We start from the raw sequence: 16,892 nt of genomic DNA on the forward strand, positions 1-16,892 counted from the left end.
GCACTCTCTCACGAAATAAGTTTTCATGGTTTCTAATTTTTGGTAAGGCTAAATCTCAATTGTTTATTTTAGCGAGAGGTCATGTCAATTTATTATCTATCACGTTTTAAAGTGAACTAAAGCGGTGAACTACGATAATTGTAATTGACACAGTCGATTTAATTCGATTAAATGATAATGCATGTTTTAGTTTTGGCGATTTAGCGATGCATGCAACATATAAATAAAATGCAAAGTATAAATAAAATCCTAGTATGGCCTTCCTAAAATAGTAAATCTAATAAACTATTACAAATTCGGAAACCAACTCCTATGGTCCCTTGAACTTCGGTCTTGGCACGCATTTCAAGGCAACACTTTCTTTAATGGATCGCCTTCTCGAGTGGCACCGTCTTCAAGGAACTCCGGGAAATAAATAAATTACATAATAAATTACATAATTTCCTATTATACATTTGTAATTAAAAATAAAAATAAATCTATTAAATTACAAAACGGTGATACGAGATCACAATAAATTACAACCGAATCGATATTCCCATACATTTCGGGTAATATCAATTAAAACTAAGGCCATACTAAGTAAAATTACATAATTCAAAAATTACATAAAATTAAAATATGACAATCATAAATAAAATGCAGCATTATAATATGTATTAACATGCCCAATTTTATGCTAAATCGCCTTTAAGGAGCCAAGATCGTATATTTATCGGTTTTCATGGATTTGCGTGATTTAACTTGTTGAAATCACAATAATTAAGTAAACTCATATTTATGTACAAGTTAATTAACCTAACCATCTTAGGACTCAAAATTAGTCTCCACTAACATTTTGACAATAATTAACCTTGATTTCTTAATATTGTTCATAAATGGAGCTAAAGTACAAAAATGCTATAAACTTCAAAATCAATTATAAAAACTTCAAATAATTTCGAAATTTGAAATTTAAACTCATGAATATTCTGGAAAAATACCATGACACTCATAATGTTCAAGACATAGGTTAAAAAATTTCGAAAATTTATCGAGAAAAACAATGTTGCGGTTTATCGGTTTTAACAATTATGACCATAACAACGAAGAGAAATGGGTTAGTGATAGAAAGAGAAAGTGAGAGCACGGAATCTTAGGAAAATCCACAAAAATCACAAAAAAATCACCTGAAAACTTTAACCTAGCTCTGACATAATGACGGCGCTCAAACATTCTAGGCAATCTTCATCACTTTCTGCTACAAGAAAATCAAAAAAATTCAAATAAAAATCGGTTTTCACTTTTGGATTTCACGGTTGTTGGTCCTGCATCCTCTGTAAAGATCGTCTCAAATCCGGTAGACCTTGAACCGTTGGATTTGGATGATCTTATAGATGATGAAACTGAGGGATGGTCTGTACCGAAGAATGGAAAGAGTACGGAAAAATTATCTACCATTCATGAGGAACCGGAAGGTATGCTTCAATTTTCTGCTTCTGATGTTAAAAAGGAGCCTGATTTCTGGCAGAATTCTATTGTATGCTTTATTTTGGGGGCTAATCCTCCATGGGAGGTGGTTGAGGATTTTATCTATCGTTCATGGGATGAGTATGGTGTTGACAGAGTCTCGTTCTTGCCTTCTGGGGTCTTCCTGGTGAGATTTCGTAAGAAAAACGATATGGAGTCTGTTATGCATCATGGTCATTTTTTGTTTGAAAACAAGCCAATCATTGTGCGTCCTTGGTCTCCTTCTATACCTCTCACAAAAGCGAAGGTTAATGTTGTTCCTGTGTGGGTTAGACTGCTAGACCTACCTTTGAAATTTTGGGGCAACTGTATTCCTCGCATATCTGGTTTGATTGGGGATTATGTTAGGTGTGATGGTCCAACAGAGGAACGTACTAGATTGGCTTATGCTAGGGTGCTCGTTGATGCTCCCTTTGGGAAGCCCTTACCTACTACAGTCAAATTTCTGGATGAACACGGGGAAGTGGTTACTCTCAAGGTGGAAAGTGAGTGGAACCCTATCCTCTATAAGGATTGTGGTGGGATTGGACACTCTGAACAGATGTGTAAGATGGTTAAGAGTAAGGTGCAGAGTAAGAGGCAGCCTAAATCAAGGACTACTCAGCAGTGGCAACCTAAGGTGCAGACTACCAAGCCAGTTCCTAAAGTGGCTGTGGCTAAGTCTGTCACCCCCAAGGTGGTCACTCCCCGAGTTATTGTGCCTGCTCCTAAGAAGATAATACAGAGTACTCCTTTGAACAGACCTAAGACACCTGTTGTGCAAGGGATGGGTACTGTGTCTCATAGGCCTAATACTCCTGCTAGACCCATTATCAGGCTCAGCAGACAGGAATTGATAGATCATGGGTCCAACTCTACTTTCTTTAGTCAATATTCTTTTATGGAAGCTTTAAACAATGCAACTCCTAGAGTGGGGATTGGGACGAGATCGGTGATTTTGCCCCCTGAGGGGGTGGGTCACAATGATGGGCTTCTGGAATGTCAGGGGGTTAAATAGTCCAAGCAAACAAAAGTATGTTAAATGGTTTTTGCACCATCATGATATTGGGCTATTTGGCCTCCTTGAGACGAAGGTTAAGCCTTCGTCTCTAAATAGGGTCAAGGACAGTCTTTGTGTTGGGTGGTGTGTATCAACTAATTCCCAGTGGCATAAGGGGGGAAGGGTGTGGCTTCTGTGGAAGCCTCATTTGTATAATATCCATTTTATGGAATATAATGCCCAGTTTATTCATGTGATGGTGGGAAGTTAAACTCTGGTGGTTCATTTTATCTTACCATGGTCTATGCCTTCAATGATTTGCAGGATAGGAAAGATTTATGGAATAGACTTACTCACTTTAAGAGTCTTATTAATGGCCCTTGGATTGTTTTAGGGGATTTTAATACAGTTCTCAGTCCTTGTGAAAGATTGGGGGGGACAGTTGATCGATGCCATTTCGTGTTCACAATTAAGTATATGTGGTCGTTGGTCAATGGTCGATACAAAACACAATTTATACTTCACAAACAACTCTACAATTAGTAAAGAGGCAAGTAAAGGTCGGATCCCAAGGGACGGGTATTGAAATGAGAATTCTATTGTAACTAGTAGTGTCTAGGGGTGTCACAAATTGGGTTGGTGTAGAAGGTCACTAAACTAAAATAACAATGAAAATAAACTAGCAAGATGAATAAAATAAGGGGTGTAAACAATTGATTAAAAGCACTAGGGTGTCATGGGGTCATAGGGGAATCATGGGATATGATCATACAAACATGTTCTCAAATTATAAGCAAGCAATTATTGTTGTGATGGATTGAGTTGGGTTATGTCTTACAATCCTAAGAAAGTTTGGGTCCCGGAGCCGAATCGATTAGATTGTACAACACCTACAAGTCGACTTAATCTTTCCTACTCAACACATGCATGGTCTAATGAGACTCGAGTTGGGTTATGTCTTACAAGTCTCATTGAAAAGATAGGAGATGATAGTAAATGCAAGGATTCATAGGCTTAGCATTTCATCAAATATAACATGTGCATGTATTAAGATCAAAACAAGCAAGCAAATAAGATATGAAAGCATATTGATTTAAGCATGAATCATTCCCCATGTTGGTTTCCCCTAATCACCCATTAACCCTAGCTAAGAGACTACTCACTCATTATCATGTTGATCATGCTAGCAAGGTTGTCAATCATACCAACAATATGAAACATGATGAATAAATGAAAGTAATTAACAATAATTAAAAAGGGATTAAGAGATTATACCTACTAATGATTCCAATAATAAAGCAAGAATAATAGAAGTACTTGAATCCTAGATTGAGAGGTTGTCAATCTCCCAATAATAACCCAAATAATCTTCAATTACCCAAAATAAAGGAAGAACAAGAGAGAGATTAAAGAACTAAAACTTGGATTAATACTTGATTACAATATTGAAGAGAGATTTGATTGATATTAACTACACTAATTATTGATAAGAAGAACATGCTCCTCTAATTAGACTAATGGGGTATTTATAGTGAAAATTAGGGAGGATGCATTAGGGTTAACTAAGGGCTAAACTAGTAATTACACTTTTTAAGTTGAGCAAGGAGGACCCGGTATTTTCCGAGAGAAGGGCTTCTCTTTTCGTAGCTTGAAGAATGAAATCCGTCTTTGTCGCGGGAAATCCGGGCGGATTGGAGTCGGGACGGCCGGATTTGGGCGGTGCAATCCGAGCGGATTCGGGAGAGGGACGCTCGGATTGTTGAAGGGGAATCCGAGCGGATTCCAAGGAGGGACGCTCGGATTGTCTTTGGGCCGGACGGGCGGATTGTCCGCAATCCGTTCGGATTGTTGGTCAGCGTCAATTCTTCTTCTTTTCTTCCCTTTTCTTCATAAATTCCTTGGGGATTTCCTTGGGGACGCAAGGATCCTTTCTCAACATTGTTCTTCTACTATGATATGTACAAAGGCCTTCTAGTCTTGTCTCTTCTTGATGCTTGGTCATTGAATACAATCAATTTAGCCTCGTTTTGCCATGAAAATGCAAGATTCTTACTCCTTTCCTACCAAGGGATCAAAATCTCAAAGAATATGCAAAACAAAGAACTAAAGATAAGAAATGACCCAAATAGGCACTAAAAAGCATGGAAACAATGGTAATTCGGGGGCTAAATATGCGCTAATTATGGTCACATCAAATATCCCTAAACCGAACCTTTGCTCGTCCCGAGTAAAGAGGTGACAAAGACTAGGACCAAAACTAACCTATCCTAATAATAATAGCCGATATGAGACAATTAGCGGGTCTCACTCCGCCCCTTCAACTCACAACAAGACAACCATGAGGTAGGATGCCTTCTTGCAAGGCAAGGTGGGTCTTGCCAAAATGGCGACACATCCAAACATTAAGCACATAAAAATCACATAATGGATGCATCTACAAAAAGAGTAGCCACTCCCTCATCAAGTGGCGAAAATTATCTACAAGGGAAGCAATTCAAGGGTACACAATCCTTCATAGATGCAATTTGTTCAAACTACTAAGCCTAGAAGGATACCAATAAATCACCTCCAAGTTGTGTCAAGCTAGGGTACCTTTGTCCTCAATCGTTAAATGCTTTCGTCAAGAGTAGACTCCCTATGGTGTTAGAAACACTGGAGGATCGCGGAATTCCCCCTCTTGCCTAGACAAGAAGAAGGGTCGTCCCCTCTCTACCATGCACAAAAATGGATACGGTGGATAAAGGGATCAATAGATATTTGAGTTTCATTTTGGGAGTTTGCTTTCATTGTTGTTTTTCCCCCCAATTTCTTGTGGCATATAACATTTGAGAACACTTTCTTTGCCATTTCTTTTGATTTTTGGCATTTCAATGCTTGACAACTTTCAACTTTTGCATTTCTTTTTGAACATTTTCAAAGTCACCCCATATGTAGGGAGGGTGCCTTATTTTTGAAGCTTTAGGAGTCTATTTTTGCTCCTCTTTTCTTTTGATGCATTTTGCAAACTTTCTTTCACTTTTCATTTTATTGAACTCAAATTGATTTTTTTTTTTTTTTTTTTTTTTTTTTTTTTTTTTTTGTGCCCATTCCCTTTGATGACAAAATATGGTAGAACATGGGTGATGGATGGATGCATGGTTTCAAGGGTCACCTTGGAATAAACGGTAGCCAAGGAGTTATCACACCACAAGGTACTCTTGACTAGGCCTTAATCCATGGGTCAAAGGATACTAGCATGACACATCCTAGGGTGTTTTACAAGCATTCTAACAAGCAAAGTCTTAAGAATAAAAAGCATCTACTAGGGCCTATATACACTTGTCAAGCTTCTCAAATAGACGGTTTCACAAAAATTTTCTAACATGCAAACTACATGCCATGATGCAACTAGCATATAAACATCCTAATGCAAATGATTCTACCAACTAATATGCCATATAAACTAAATGCAAGTCCTAAATTCACATTGTTTTTACCGCATCAATCAAAATAAAGCCACATAGTCATTAACATAAAGAGGAAAAAGGAGATTGGAAAGATCATACCATGCGGTCTTCAATATCCTCATGTCTCGGATGTGGCGTAGTCGATCAAAGTGAACAAGGATAAAACAAACACAATATATACAAGACAATATATACAAAGGAAATGAACTTGTTTTTGGATTTTTCAATTTTTCAAATTTTTATGATTTTTGAAATTTTTAATTTTTTATGGTTTTTGAATAAAAGTTAAGTGTTAGAATTCCCATCCCCACACTAATATGGGCATTGTCCTCAATGGCCAAAATGATGGAAATTATGCAAAGATGATGCATGATTTCTATACTAAATGCAATTCTACACTAAGCTATACTACATGATGCATGGTTTTTGTTATGACGGAGAGGATAATTTAGATTACCTCCCGTTGCGTATGCATTAACTTCCCCAAACCGAGTGAGACACTATTGCTAATGTCCAAGGATGGGTATAGTTCATGCACACACTATGCTATGCATGAAACTAGATTGTCATTTTGGATTTTACAAATGGGAACAATAAAGAACACCTCAATGGTACCGAGGTGTGAGTCCTTTGATGTTGCTAGGACTAAACCAACAATGATCAAAATGAAATAAAATACAAAGAGATATAGACAAACCATGGGAGAGTAGGAATCTCCAAGGCTTGCTAGTCCTCCATCATGCTATCATCATCATCACTTCCCTCATGAGAAGTGGTCACATTGCCACTTTCCTTGGCACTTTCTTCTTCACTTTCTCCATCATCTTGTTCATCATCATCTTCACCATCTCTTTCTCCATCTCCTTCTCCATCTCCACTTGCTTCTTCCTCAATATTATCATCAATTTCTTCACCATTTCCAACAACCTCATTGTCTTCCACCACGTCCCTAGATGCACCCGAAAACAAGGCTTCTTTATCCGCCCAACTAGGCAAAGGACAAGATGGATCAAGGAGTCCTTGCCTAGCTAAATGTAGGAGGGGAGGATATTGAGCCAAATATGCATTCTTCCGATCTTCATAAGCTTGCTTGTGCATTGCTTGCATAAGAAGAGTGACATAGTCTTTCCCAATTTCAACTCCTTCCGGTTTGAACTCTTCATACACAAAGGGGTAAGGCGGTATAACAATGGAAGAGGAGGGGGTTTCATGATCACCCTTTTGTTGTTGAATGATGTACTCGGCTTCTTCGGATAGGGGAAGTAGATAGTTGGTCCGGTGGACACTTAGGCGACAAATCTTCGCGGGTAAAGTGAATGATCGAGCCTCACTAGTAAGCCATCCACACTTGGTGTCAAGGGGGTTTTGAGCAACCCACTTGAACTTGTTAATCATGGTAGGCATATCAATAAGATGGCCACCTTCCTTTGCCTTGTACTTGCTATCCTTATTGAAATTAGGATCAAAGTGCTTGGCTAGGACCGTGACTAGGCCGCCATTAACAATAACGGTTGTACCCTTCTTCCCACTATCAACATGGAGCCATCTATCAACCAATAGCCTCAAAGAATTGAAAGGCTTGGTATGGATTCTTCCGACATTCAAAGCCGATTCAAGGAGAATAAAATCAAGTCTTGTGAAATGATTGGTGTCTTTCCTAGCAATTATGGTATTTCCCACAACTTTGTGCCATACTCTTATGCCCGGATGATGGACCAAAAGAGCACGACAAGCATGAAAATCATCAAATTTCTTCCCGTAGATTGCCTCCCAAAGAGGCTCGGGGTCATACTTTCCATAATGCTTAAGATATCTCGATTCATCGCTAAGACCCAAAATTTCACCCAATTCCTTAAAGGTAATGCGTCTACTAATGTTAGCTAGACGAAACTCAAGATTTTCTCTATCCTCAACTTTGGCGACTTTTAAAGAACTTAAGAATTCCAAGACAAGGGAAGGGTATGTCGATTCCTTTGTTTCAAACAATTTTTTCAAACCCATGGCATTGAAAAAGGCTTTTGTTTGTTCAAGAACACCCAATTTCTCCAAAGCATCTTTACATATGAATTTGGTGGATTGAATTGATTTCATAGCAAACTTGACAAATGTCTTTCTATGGGTATCGGAAATAAAAGTTACCTCCGGATAATGCAAGAGTTGATCGATTACCGGAGTAGAAGGTGATGCTCCCATAGAAGTTTGTTGTTGTTGTTGCACTTCCAAGTTTGGTGTTGATACCACCATTGCCAAAGCTTTCTTTGTTTGGAGAGCTTTTTGCCTTTGAGAGAGAGCCTTTGCCTTTGGTGCCTTTGTTGCTCCCTTTGTCCTTGCCATTTGATGAACTAACCAAGAAAAGAATCAAAAATCTTCAATTTGTAGAATGCCCAAATCGATTTGAAGGTGAAAGGCTTTGCCTTTATGAAATCAAAAATCGACTCAAAGGTTGAAGATTTTGTTCTTGGTTTTGATTTTTATTGAAGATGGAGTGACTGATTTGTTGTTTGAAGGATGGTTTGATTTGATTTTGGTGGATTTTGTTGAGGGTTTTTGTTTTTGTGGTGGAGAGGATGAGGGTTTTGATGTTGTGGGTAGTGTTTATGAATGAATGAATGAAGGAATGAAGGTGGGAGGGTATTTAAAGAAGTCGAAATTTTCGAAAACGCAGGGGCAATCCGTGCGGATTAGGCCCAATCCGTGCGGATTCTGCAGCTTCAAAATTTTCAGAAGCTCGCCTAAAGACGGGCGGATTCTGGGGAATCCGCTCGGATTCTTCTGTGATGGGACGGGCGGATTTGCTTCAGGACGGACGGATTTCAGTTCAGAGAAATTTCTTTGTTTTCTTCAGCTGCAAAGACGGGCGTCTTCTTCACAAGACGGACGGATTCTATGAGACGGGCGTCTTTCCGGAAATCCGCTCGGATTCTTCAACAAGAGAAATTTTCAATTTCAGCTCAAATCGAACGGGCGTCTTCTCAGCAGGACGCTCGGATTGTTGAAGACGGGCGGATTCTCAGGAATCCGCTCGGATTCTTCCCTGTTGTACACGGATTCAGCTCCACCCGTGCACAAACGCATTCCCATATCATTCTTTCTTTCTTTCTTTCAAATCTTGTGTTCTTGATTGTGGGGGCACTACTAAGGCATGAATAGCCTAGGCAATTCCCATCCCCACACTAAGGTAAAGCACTACACATCAATTGAAAGTGTTAATCCCTCCCTCACTTCTCTCTTACATGACAATTATTTTGATCAAAGTAAATAAAAATCCAAAAATGACAAAAAATGCAATACAAAAATTGAAATGTAAGTTAGGGAGTTAGAAATATTTACAAGTGGTGGTTTAGGGAGGACTCCACCAAACTCTCATTCTTGATGAGATGTCAAGGGGGCATGTTCAAGGTGTTGTTGATGTTGCTCAACACCTTGAAAAAGTAATCAAAAGCTTGTTCATTATTATGGTAGAGGTCCTCAATAGACCGTGCCCCTTGTTGTTGATCATGATCGATGGCATGCCCAATGTAGGGATTAAAAATCCCTTCAAATTCGTCGTCCCAAAGACCACAAACTTCATTGAGTTGATCATTGAAAATCTCTTGCTTAGATGGAGATAACTCTCCCAATTTCTTCTCTTGGCCAATGAGGCCATCTTCTTCTTCCTTGGTTGATTTTGATAAGCTTTGCAAGCTCTCCTTGTTACAATTCACTTGCTCTTTGAATGGAGCATCTTGATCTTTCTTCTTCCATTGGAGTTCCGATTTCTTCCTTTCATCCTTCCGGCTATAATGATCAATCATGAAACATGGCTCATGTAAACGAGGAGCTCTCATGGTCTTGTCAAGATTAAAAGTTATGCTTTCATCTCCCACTTCTAGAGTGAGCTCTCCATGTTTCACATCAATCACCGCACCCGCGGTGTGTAGGAAAGGTCTTCCTAGGATGATTGGAATGTTGGAATCTTCCTCCATATCAACAATGACAAAGTCCACCGGGATGAAAAACTTCCCAATTCGCACGGGGACATCTTCCCATATCCCTAATGGTGTCTTCGTCGATCTATCGGCCATTTGGAGTGTGATGTTGGTGCATTTAAGCTCTCCCATCCCCAACCTTTTACTCACCGAGTACGGCATGACACTCACACTAGCCCCTAGATCACATAAGGCTTTGTTGATCGTCGTGTCGCCAATGGTACACGGTATTGAGAAGCTTCCCGGATCCTTTAACTTTGGAGGTGAACTCCCTTGAAGTATTGCACTACTCACCTTAGTGAAGGCGATAGTCTCAAGTTTCTGGATCGACTTCTTCTTTGTGAGGATATCTTTCATGTATTTTGCATAGGCCGGAACGTGATTGATTAATTCCGTGAAAGGAATTGAGACTTCTAAGTTCTTCGCAATTTCCATGAACTTTCCAAGTTGATCATCAAATTTGGGCTTGGCTTGACGACTTGGAAAAGGAAGTCTAATCACAATGGGCTCCTTTTCTTTGGCCTTGTCTTCATTTTTCTTTGAACTTTCTTCTTTTGATGATTCCCCTTCTTTGGGGTTTTGCACAACAACTTCATTCTCACTAGCTTTCACAACTTCATTTTCAACTTGCTCCTTCGGTGCTTCATATCTTGTACCACTTCTCAAGTGAATGGCACTAACCGTTTCATGTCTAGGGGGATTACTTTGAGGTGGTAATTGCCCCTTTTGTCTTTGTGAGCTTGAAGATGCTAGTTGAGTCAATTGTGTTTCCAACATCTTGGTGTGAGCTAGAATGTTGTTGATGGTGGTGTCTTTTGCTTGGCTATCTTTTTGCATTTGAGTGAAAAATTCTTGTTGATTCTTTTGCATTTGGAGGACCGCTTTTTGGACATCAAAACCTTGGTCATTTTGGTGATTGTATGGATTTTAATTTTGGTAACCTTGGTTTTGATTGTAAAAGGGTCTTTGATTTTGATTCCTCATGGGTGGTGGAGTGTATGTTGTTTGAGGGTTTTGAACATTTTGGCTTTTGTATGAGAGATTTGGATGGAACTTGGTGTTTTCATTGTAAAAATTCGAATAAGGGGTACCACTTTTGTAAGCTTGGAAAGCATTAACTTGTTCATTTGTTCCCCTACATTCACTTTGGTCATGTCCCAAAGTTCCACAATTCTCACATATCCCACTTGGGATTGATGAGGATGCCGTCATGGCATTGACATGATGCTTTGATGTTTTTGAGTTTTCCTCAAGTCTAGCCATAGCTTGTTCAAACTTCAAGTTGATTGTGTCAATGTGAGCACTAAGTTGAGCACCCAATTGAGTAACGGAGTCCACTTCATGCTTTCCTCCTCTAGTAGCCTTGCGAGGTCTACTATATTGCGAATTATGGACCGTCATTTCCTCAATCTTGTTCCATGTTTGATTGTCATCAACTTCGGTGAACATTCCATTTGATCCCATATTGAGAATGTTCCTTGAATCTTCATATAAACCGTTCCAAAATTGTTGTACCAAAAACCATTCGCTAAGTCCATGGTGAGGACATGAGCGACAAATACCTTTGAACCGCTCCCAAGCTTCATACAAAGATTCTTCATCCCTTTGCTTAAAACCCGTAATTTGAGCTCTTAGCATGTTAGTCTTTTCCGGTGGGTAGAATTTTTTGTAGAAAGCTAGAGCTAACTTCTTCCAAGAATCTATTCCAAGGGTGGCCTTATCAAGGCCCTTCAACCATTGCTTTGCGGTGCCGATTAACAAAAAAGGAAATAAGACCCATCTAATTTGGTCTTGAGTCACGCCCGTTTGAGAGATAGCATCACAATAATCGCAAAAGGTTTCCATATGAGAATGAGGGTCCTCACTAGGCATTCCCCCGAATTGGCTCCTCTCAACTAGTTGGATGAAGGCGGACTTGGCAATAAAATTTCCGGTGAGATGTTGTGGTGTAGGAGTACCATTTGGTAGATTCTCCTCGGTGGGTATAGAGTGTGACGAAAATTTTGGCATTGTAGGTGGATTTTGTGGGGTATTGTGTAATGGGTTTTCTTCTCCTTCTATTGCGAAAGGATTGACAAACTCACTAGTGGGTTGAACAACTTCACCAACACCTCTCAAATTCCTCCTAACAAGTCTCCTATTATTCGTCAAGGTTCTTTCGATTTCACGGTCAAAAGGTAACAAATCACTTTGTGACCTTCTAGACATGCAAAATATCAAACAACTCGAAAACAATTAGAACAAACCTTGAGGAGTTTTACTTCCCCAAGGTGAAGAAAGACACAACTAATAACAATAAAAAGAAATCTTAAATCAATTAAACACCGTCCCCGGCAACGACGCCATTTTTGATCGATGCCATTTCGTGTTCACAATTAAGTATATGTGGTCGTTGGTCAATGGTCGATACAAAACACAATTTATACTTCACAAACAACTCTACAATTAGTAAAGAGGCAAGTAAAGGTCGGATCCCAAGGGACGGGTATTGAAATGAGAATTCTATTGTAACTAGTAGTGTCTAGGGGTGTCACAAATTGGGTTGGTGTAGAAGGTCACTAAACTAAAATAACAATGAAAATAAACTAGCAAGATGAATAAAATAAGGGGTGTAAACAATTAATTAAAAGCACTAGGGTGTCATGGGGTCATAGGGGAATCATGGGATATGATCATACAAACATGTTCTCAAATTATAAGCAAGCAATTATTGTTGTGATGGATTGAGTTGGGTTATGTCTTACAATCCTAAGAAAGTTTGGGTCCCGGAGCCGAATCGATTAGATTGTACAACACCTACAAGTCGACTTAATCTTTCCTACTCAACACATGCATGGTCTAATGAGACTCGAGTTGGGTTATGTCTTACAAGTCTCATTGAAAAGATAGGAGATGATAGTAAATGCAAGGATTCATAGGCTTAGCATTTCATCAAATATAACATGTGCATGTATTAAGATCAAAACAAGCAAGCAAATAAGATATGAAAGCATATTGATTTAAGCATGAATCATTCCCCATGTTGGTTTCCCCTAATCACCCATTAACCCTAGCTAAGAGACTACTCACTCATTATCATGTTGATCATGCTAGCAAGGTTGTCAATCATACCAACAATATGAAACATGATGAATAAATGAAAGTAATTAACAATAATTAAAAAGGGATTAAGAGATTATACCTACTAATGATTCCAATAATAAAGCAAGAATAATAGAAGTACTTGAATCCTAGATTGAGAGGTTGTCAATCTCCCAATAATAACCCAAATAATCTTCAATTACCCAAAATAAAGGAAGAACAAGAGAGAGATTAAAGAACTAAAACTTGGATTAATACTTGATTACAATATTGAAGAGAGATTTGATTGATATTAACTACACTAATTATTGATAAGAAGAACATGCTCCTCTAATTAGACTAATGGGGTATTTATAGTGAAAATTAGGAGGATGCATTAGGGTTAACTAAGGGCTAAACTAGTAATTACACTTTTTAAGTTGAGCAAGGAGGACCCGGTATTTTCTGAGAGAAGGGCTTCTCTTTTCGTAGCTTGAAGAATGAAATCCGTGCTGTGCAGGAATCCGGGCGGATTGGAGTCGGGACGGCCGGATTTGGGCGGTGCAATCCGAGCGGATTCAGGAGAGGGACGCTCGGATTGTTGAGGGGGAATCCGAGCGGATTCCAAGGAGGGACGCTCGGATTGTCTTTGGCTGGGCGGCGGATTATCCGCAATCCGTTCGGATTGTTGGTCAGCGTCAATTCTTCTTCTTTTCTTCCCTTTTCTTCATAAATTCCTTGGGGATTTCCTTGGGGACGCAAGGATCCTTTCTCAACATTGTTCTTCTACTATGATATGTACAAAGGCCTTCTAGTCTTGTCTCTTCTTGATGCTTGGTCATTGAATACAATCAATTTAGCCTCGTTTTGCCATGAAAATGCAAGATTCTTACTCCTTTCCTACCAAGGGATCAAAATCTCAAAGAATATGCAAAACAAAGAACTAAAGATAAGAAATGACCCAAATAGGCACTAAAAAGCATGGAAACAATGGTAATTCGGGGGCTAAATATGCGCTAATTATGGTCACATCAACAGTCAACTGAAGAGGAAATAGCTGATTTTCAGGATTGTGTGGACTGTTGTAATCTAGTGGATATTGCTGCAACTGGTTCCTATTTCACTTGGAACAACAAGCAGGAAGCAGCTACTAGAGTGTACAACAGGTTGGATAGGGCTTTAGTGAATCATGAGTGGCTTAATGAGCGAGCTGATTATTATGCTCATTTTCATGTTGAAGGGTATTTTGACCACACCCCTTGCATTATCCAGAGACAGTCTTTAAAACACCAGAGGAAAAGCTGCTTTAAATATTTTAATATGTGGAGTGGTGTGGATCTTTTTATCCCAACTGTTCAGAAGATTTGGGAAAAGTGCATCTATGGTACTACTATGTTTCAGATAGCACAGAAGCTAAGGATGCTCAAGAATCCCTTGAAAGCTCTGAATAGAGATTTATTTGGTGATGTTGAGAACAATTGTATGAGGGCTTGGAAGCATCTTGAGTATGTGCAGACCCAGCTGAAAAGTGATCCTACTAACTCTGACTTGATTGGTATTGAGTTGGTAGCTTTGAAGGACTATCAAGAGTTGCAAACTGCTTGTAATAGCTTCCTGGTACAAAAATCTAAAGTAGTTTGGCTTGCTGATGGTGACTCTAATACTAAAATGTTCCATAGCTATTTGAAGGCCAGACAAGCTAGAAATAAGGTCCTTCAAATTACTGATGTGGAGGGGCATTGCTGTACTGAGCCTAATGATATCCAGCAGGCTTTCCTAACCTTTTATCAACAACTGTTGGGTGAGTCTAATGATCTGAAGCCAGTTAAAGCAACTGTGGTTAAGAAGGGGCCCATTTGTACTGATGAGCACTGGCAGATTTTGTTGAGTCCAGTGACTAATGAAGAGATCAAGGATGCTTTATTTTCTATCCCTAATCATAAAGCTCCTGGCCCTGATGGTTTCTCAAGTGCTTTCTTTAAGGACTCTTGGGAGATCATTGGGGTTGATATCTGTAAGGCCATTTCTGATTTTTTTACTCATGGAAGGTTACTTAAACAAATAAATCACACCTTGGTTACTCTGATCCCTAAGGTGCCTTTACCTGAGAATGTGACCCAATTCAGGCCCATAGCTTGATGTAATGTCCTGTATAAGGTTATTTCTAAGCTACTTTGTGCTAGACTTGCCAAGATCCTCCCTCATATTATCAGTCCTAATCAAGGAGGATTTATCCAGGGCAGGAATATTATTGAAAATATCCTTGTTTGCCAGGATATCATCAGATTGTACAATAGGACATCTGTTTCCCCTAGATATCTTATTAAAGTTGATCTTAAAAAAGCTTATGACTCAGTCAATTGGTCCTTCCTCTTTCAGATGCTGAGGGCTTTGAATTTTCCTACTCACTTTATTACAATGATTTAGGAATGTGTGACCACTACTTCCTATTCCCTGGTACTTAATGGTGAATCATTTAGTTTCTTTCCATGGGAAACAAGGTTTGAGACAAGGAGACCCTCTCTCTCCCTTGTTATTTACAATAGCAATGGAGTATTTGTCTACCTGAATTTTGCTACTGAGGTGCTACCTTTCAAGTTTTATTCCCTCTGCAGTAGACTTAAATTGCAGCACCTTATGTTTGCTGATGATTTGTTACTTTTCTCCAAAGGTGATACACAGTCTGTTGAGGTTTTGTTGAGATCCTTTGCCACCTTTTCTGCAGCTTCTGGACTACAAATGAATAATCACAAGTCCAATATCTACTTTTCCGGAGTTCAGAGAAAGGTTAGAGACTATATTATTGGCCTTTCAGGCTGTGTGGAAGGGCAGATTCCTTTTAAGTACTTGGGTGTACCCATCACTGCTGGTAGACTGGGTAAAAAGGAATGCCAGGTTCTGATTGAAAAAATTGTTGAGAGAATCAGGTCCTTTGGAGCTAGGAAGCTCTCCTATGCTGGGAGGCTTGTATTGGTTAAATCAGTTCTCACTTCACTCTTTACTTATTGGGCAAATATCTTTTTGATTCCTAAAGGTGTGATGAAGAAGATTGATAGTATTTGTAGGAATTACCTATGGGATGATACTAATGTTTACCTTAGAACACCTATGGTTAACTGGGAAAGGGTGTGTACTCCACAGAGTGAGGGAGGACTTGGCCTTAGGTATAGCCTTGACTGGAATAGGGCTACCATTGGGAAACTAGTATGGTGGATATATAGCAAGCCTGCTAGTTTGTGGGTCAAATGGATACATCAGGTATATATCAAAGGTAGCAGTTGGGATAGTCATGTTCCTAAGACTCATATGAGCTGGAACTGGAAGACAATTTGCAAAATTAAAGATGATTTTAAGTCTGGTTATGCTGCTGGTACATGGCTTGCTGATAAGAAGGGTTATACTATTTGTTCAGGATATGATTGGATACGCCATAAGGAACAGAAAGTTGGATGGGCAAAGCTGATATGGAGGAGTTGGGCACTGCCTAAACATAAATTTCTGTTATGGTTAATCCTCAGGAACGCACTGAATGTCAAAGCTAAATTGTTCAAGCATGGTATTTGCCAGGATGATATCTGCTGCCTGTGCAGTGCTGGTCAAGAGACAGTTGAGCATGTTTTTCAAACCTGTCAGTATGTATCAATGGTACTGGCAGGAGTGTGTGATTGGCTCTGTATTCCTAAACCTACTGTGAATGGGATAATCTGGGTGGGGAGAAGAAACTGAAGCCTGCTGAAGAGGAATGTCTGTCTGGTCTTTGTCATGGCGATCTACTATGCGATGTGGCATCAAAGAAATCAAGCAAGATTGGAGGGCATTGTTTTGAGACCGAGCATTGTGATTCACCAGATTCAGCAATGCCTCAAATTAAGAATGATTAGGTGTAAGATTGTAACAAGTGTAGATGCAAACGGGATGTCTTCTATCATG

At 39.3% G+C, this 16,892-nt stretch overlaps 1 protein-coding gene and 1 non-coding gene across 2 annotated transcripts; both read left to right on the forward strand.

The window, feature by feature from the left end:
* The first annotated feature begins 1,095 nt into the window (after nucleotides 1-1,095).
* Nucleotides 1,096-16,688, forward strand: LOC141608052 (uncharacterized). The gene is made up of 5 exons (XM_074427403.1): nucleotides 1,096-1,099; nucleotides 1,221-2,440; nucleotides 14,001-15,010; nucleotides 15,146-15,325; nucleotides 15,443-16,688. The coding sequence occupies exons 1-5, from the start codon at nucleotides 1,096-1,098 to the stop codon at nucleotides 16,686-16,688; spliced, it is 3,660 nt and encodes a 1,219-aa protein (XP_074283504.1).
* Nucleotides 11,434-11,540, forward strand: LOC141610025 (small nucleolar RNA R71). The gene has a single exon (XR_012527921.1). It is a non-coding gene; the product is annotated as a small nucleolar RNA R71 (small nucleolar RNA).
* Nucleotides 16,689-16,892: the final 204 nt, after the last annotated feature.

This window comes from Silene latifolia, chromosome 10, assembly GCF_048544455.1.
Source record: "Silene latifolia isolate original U9 population chromosome 10, ASM4854445v1, whole genome shotgun sequence".
Classification (NCBI taxonomy): Eukaryota; Viridiplantae; Streptophyta; class Magnoliopsida; order Caryophyllales; family Caryophyllaceae; genus Silene; species Silene latifolia.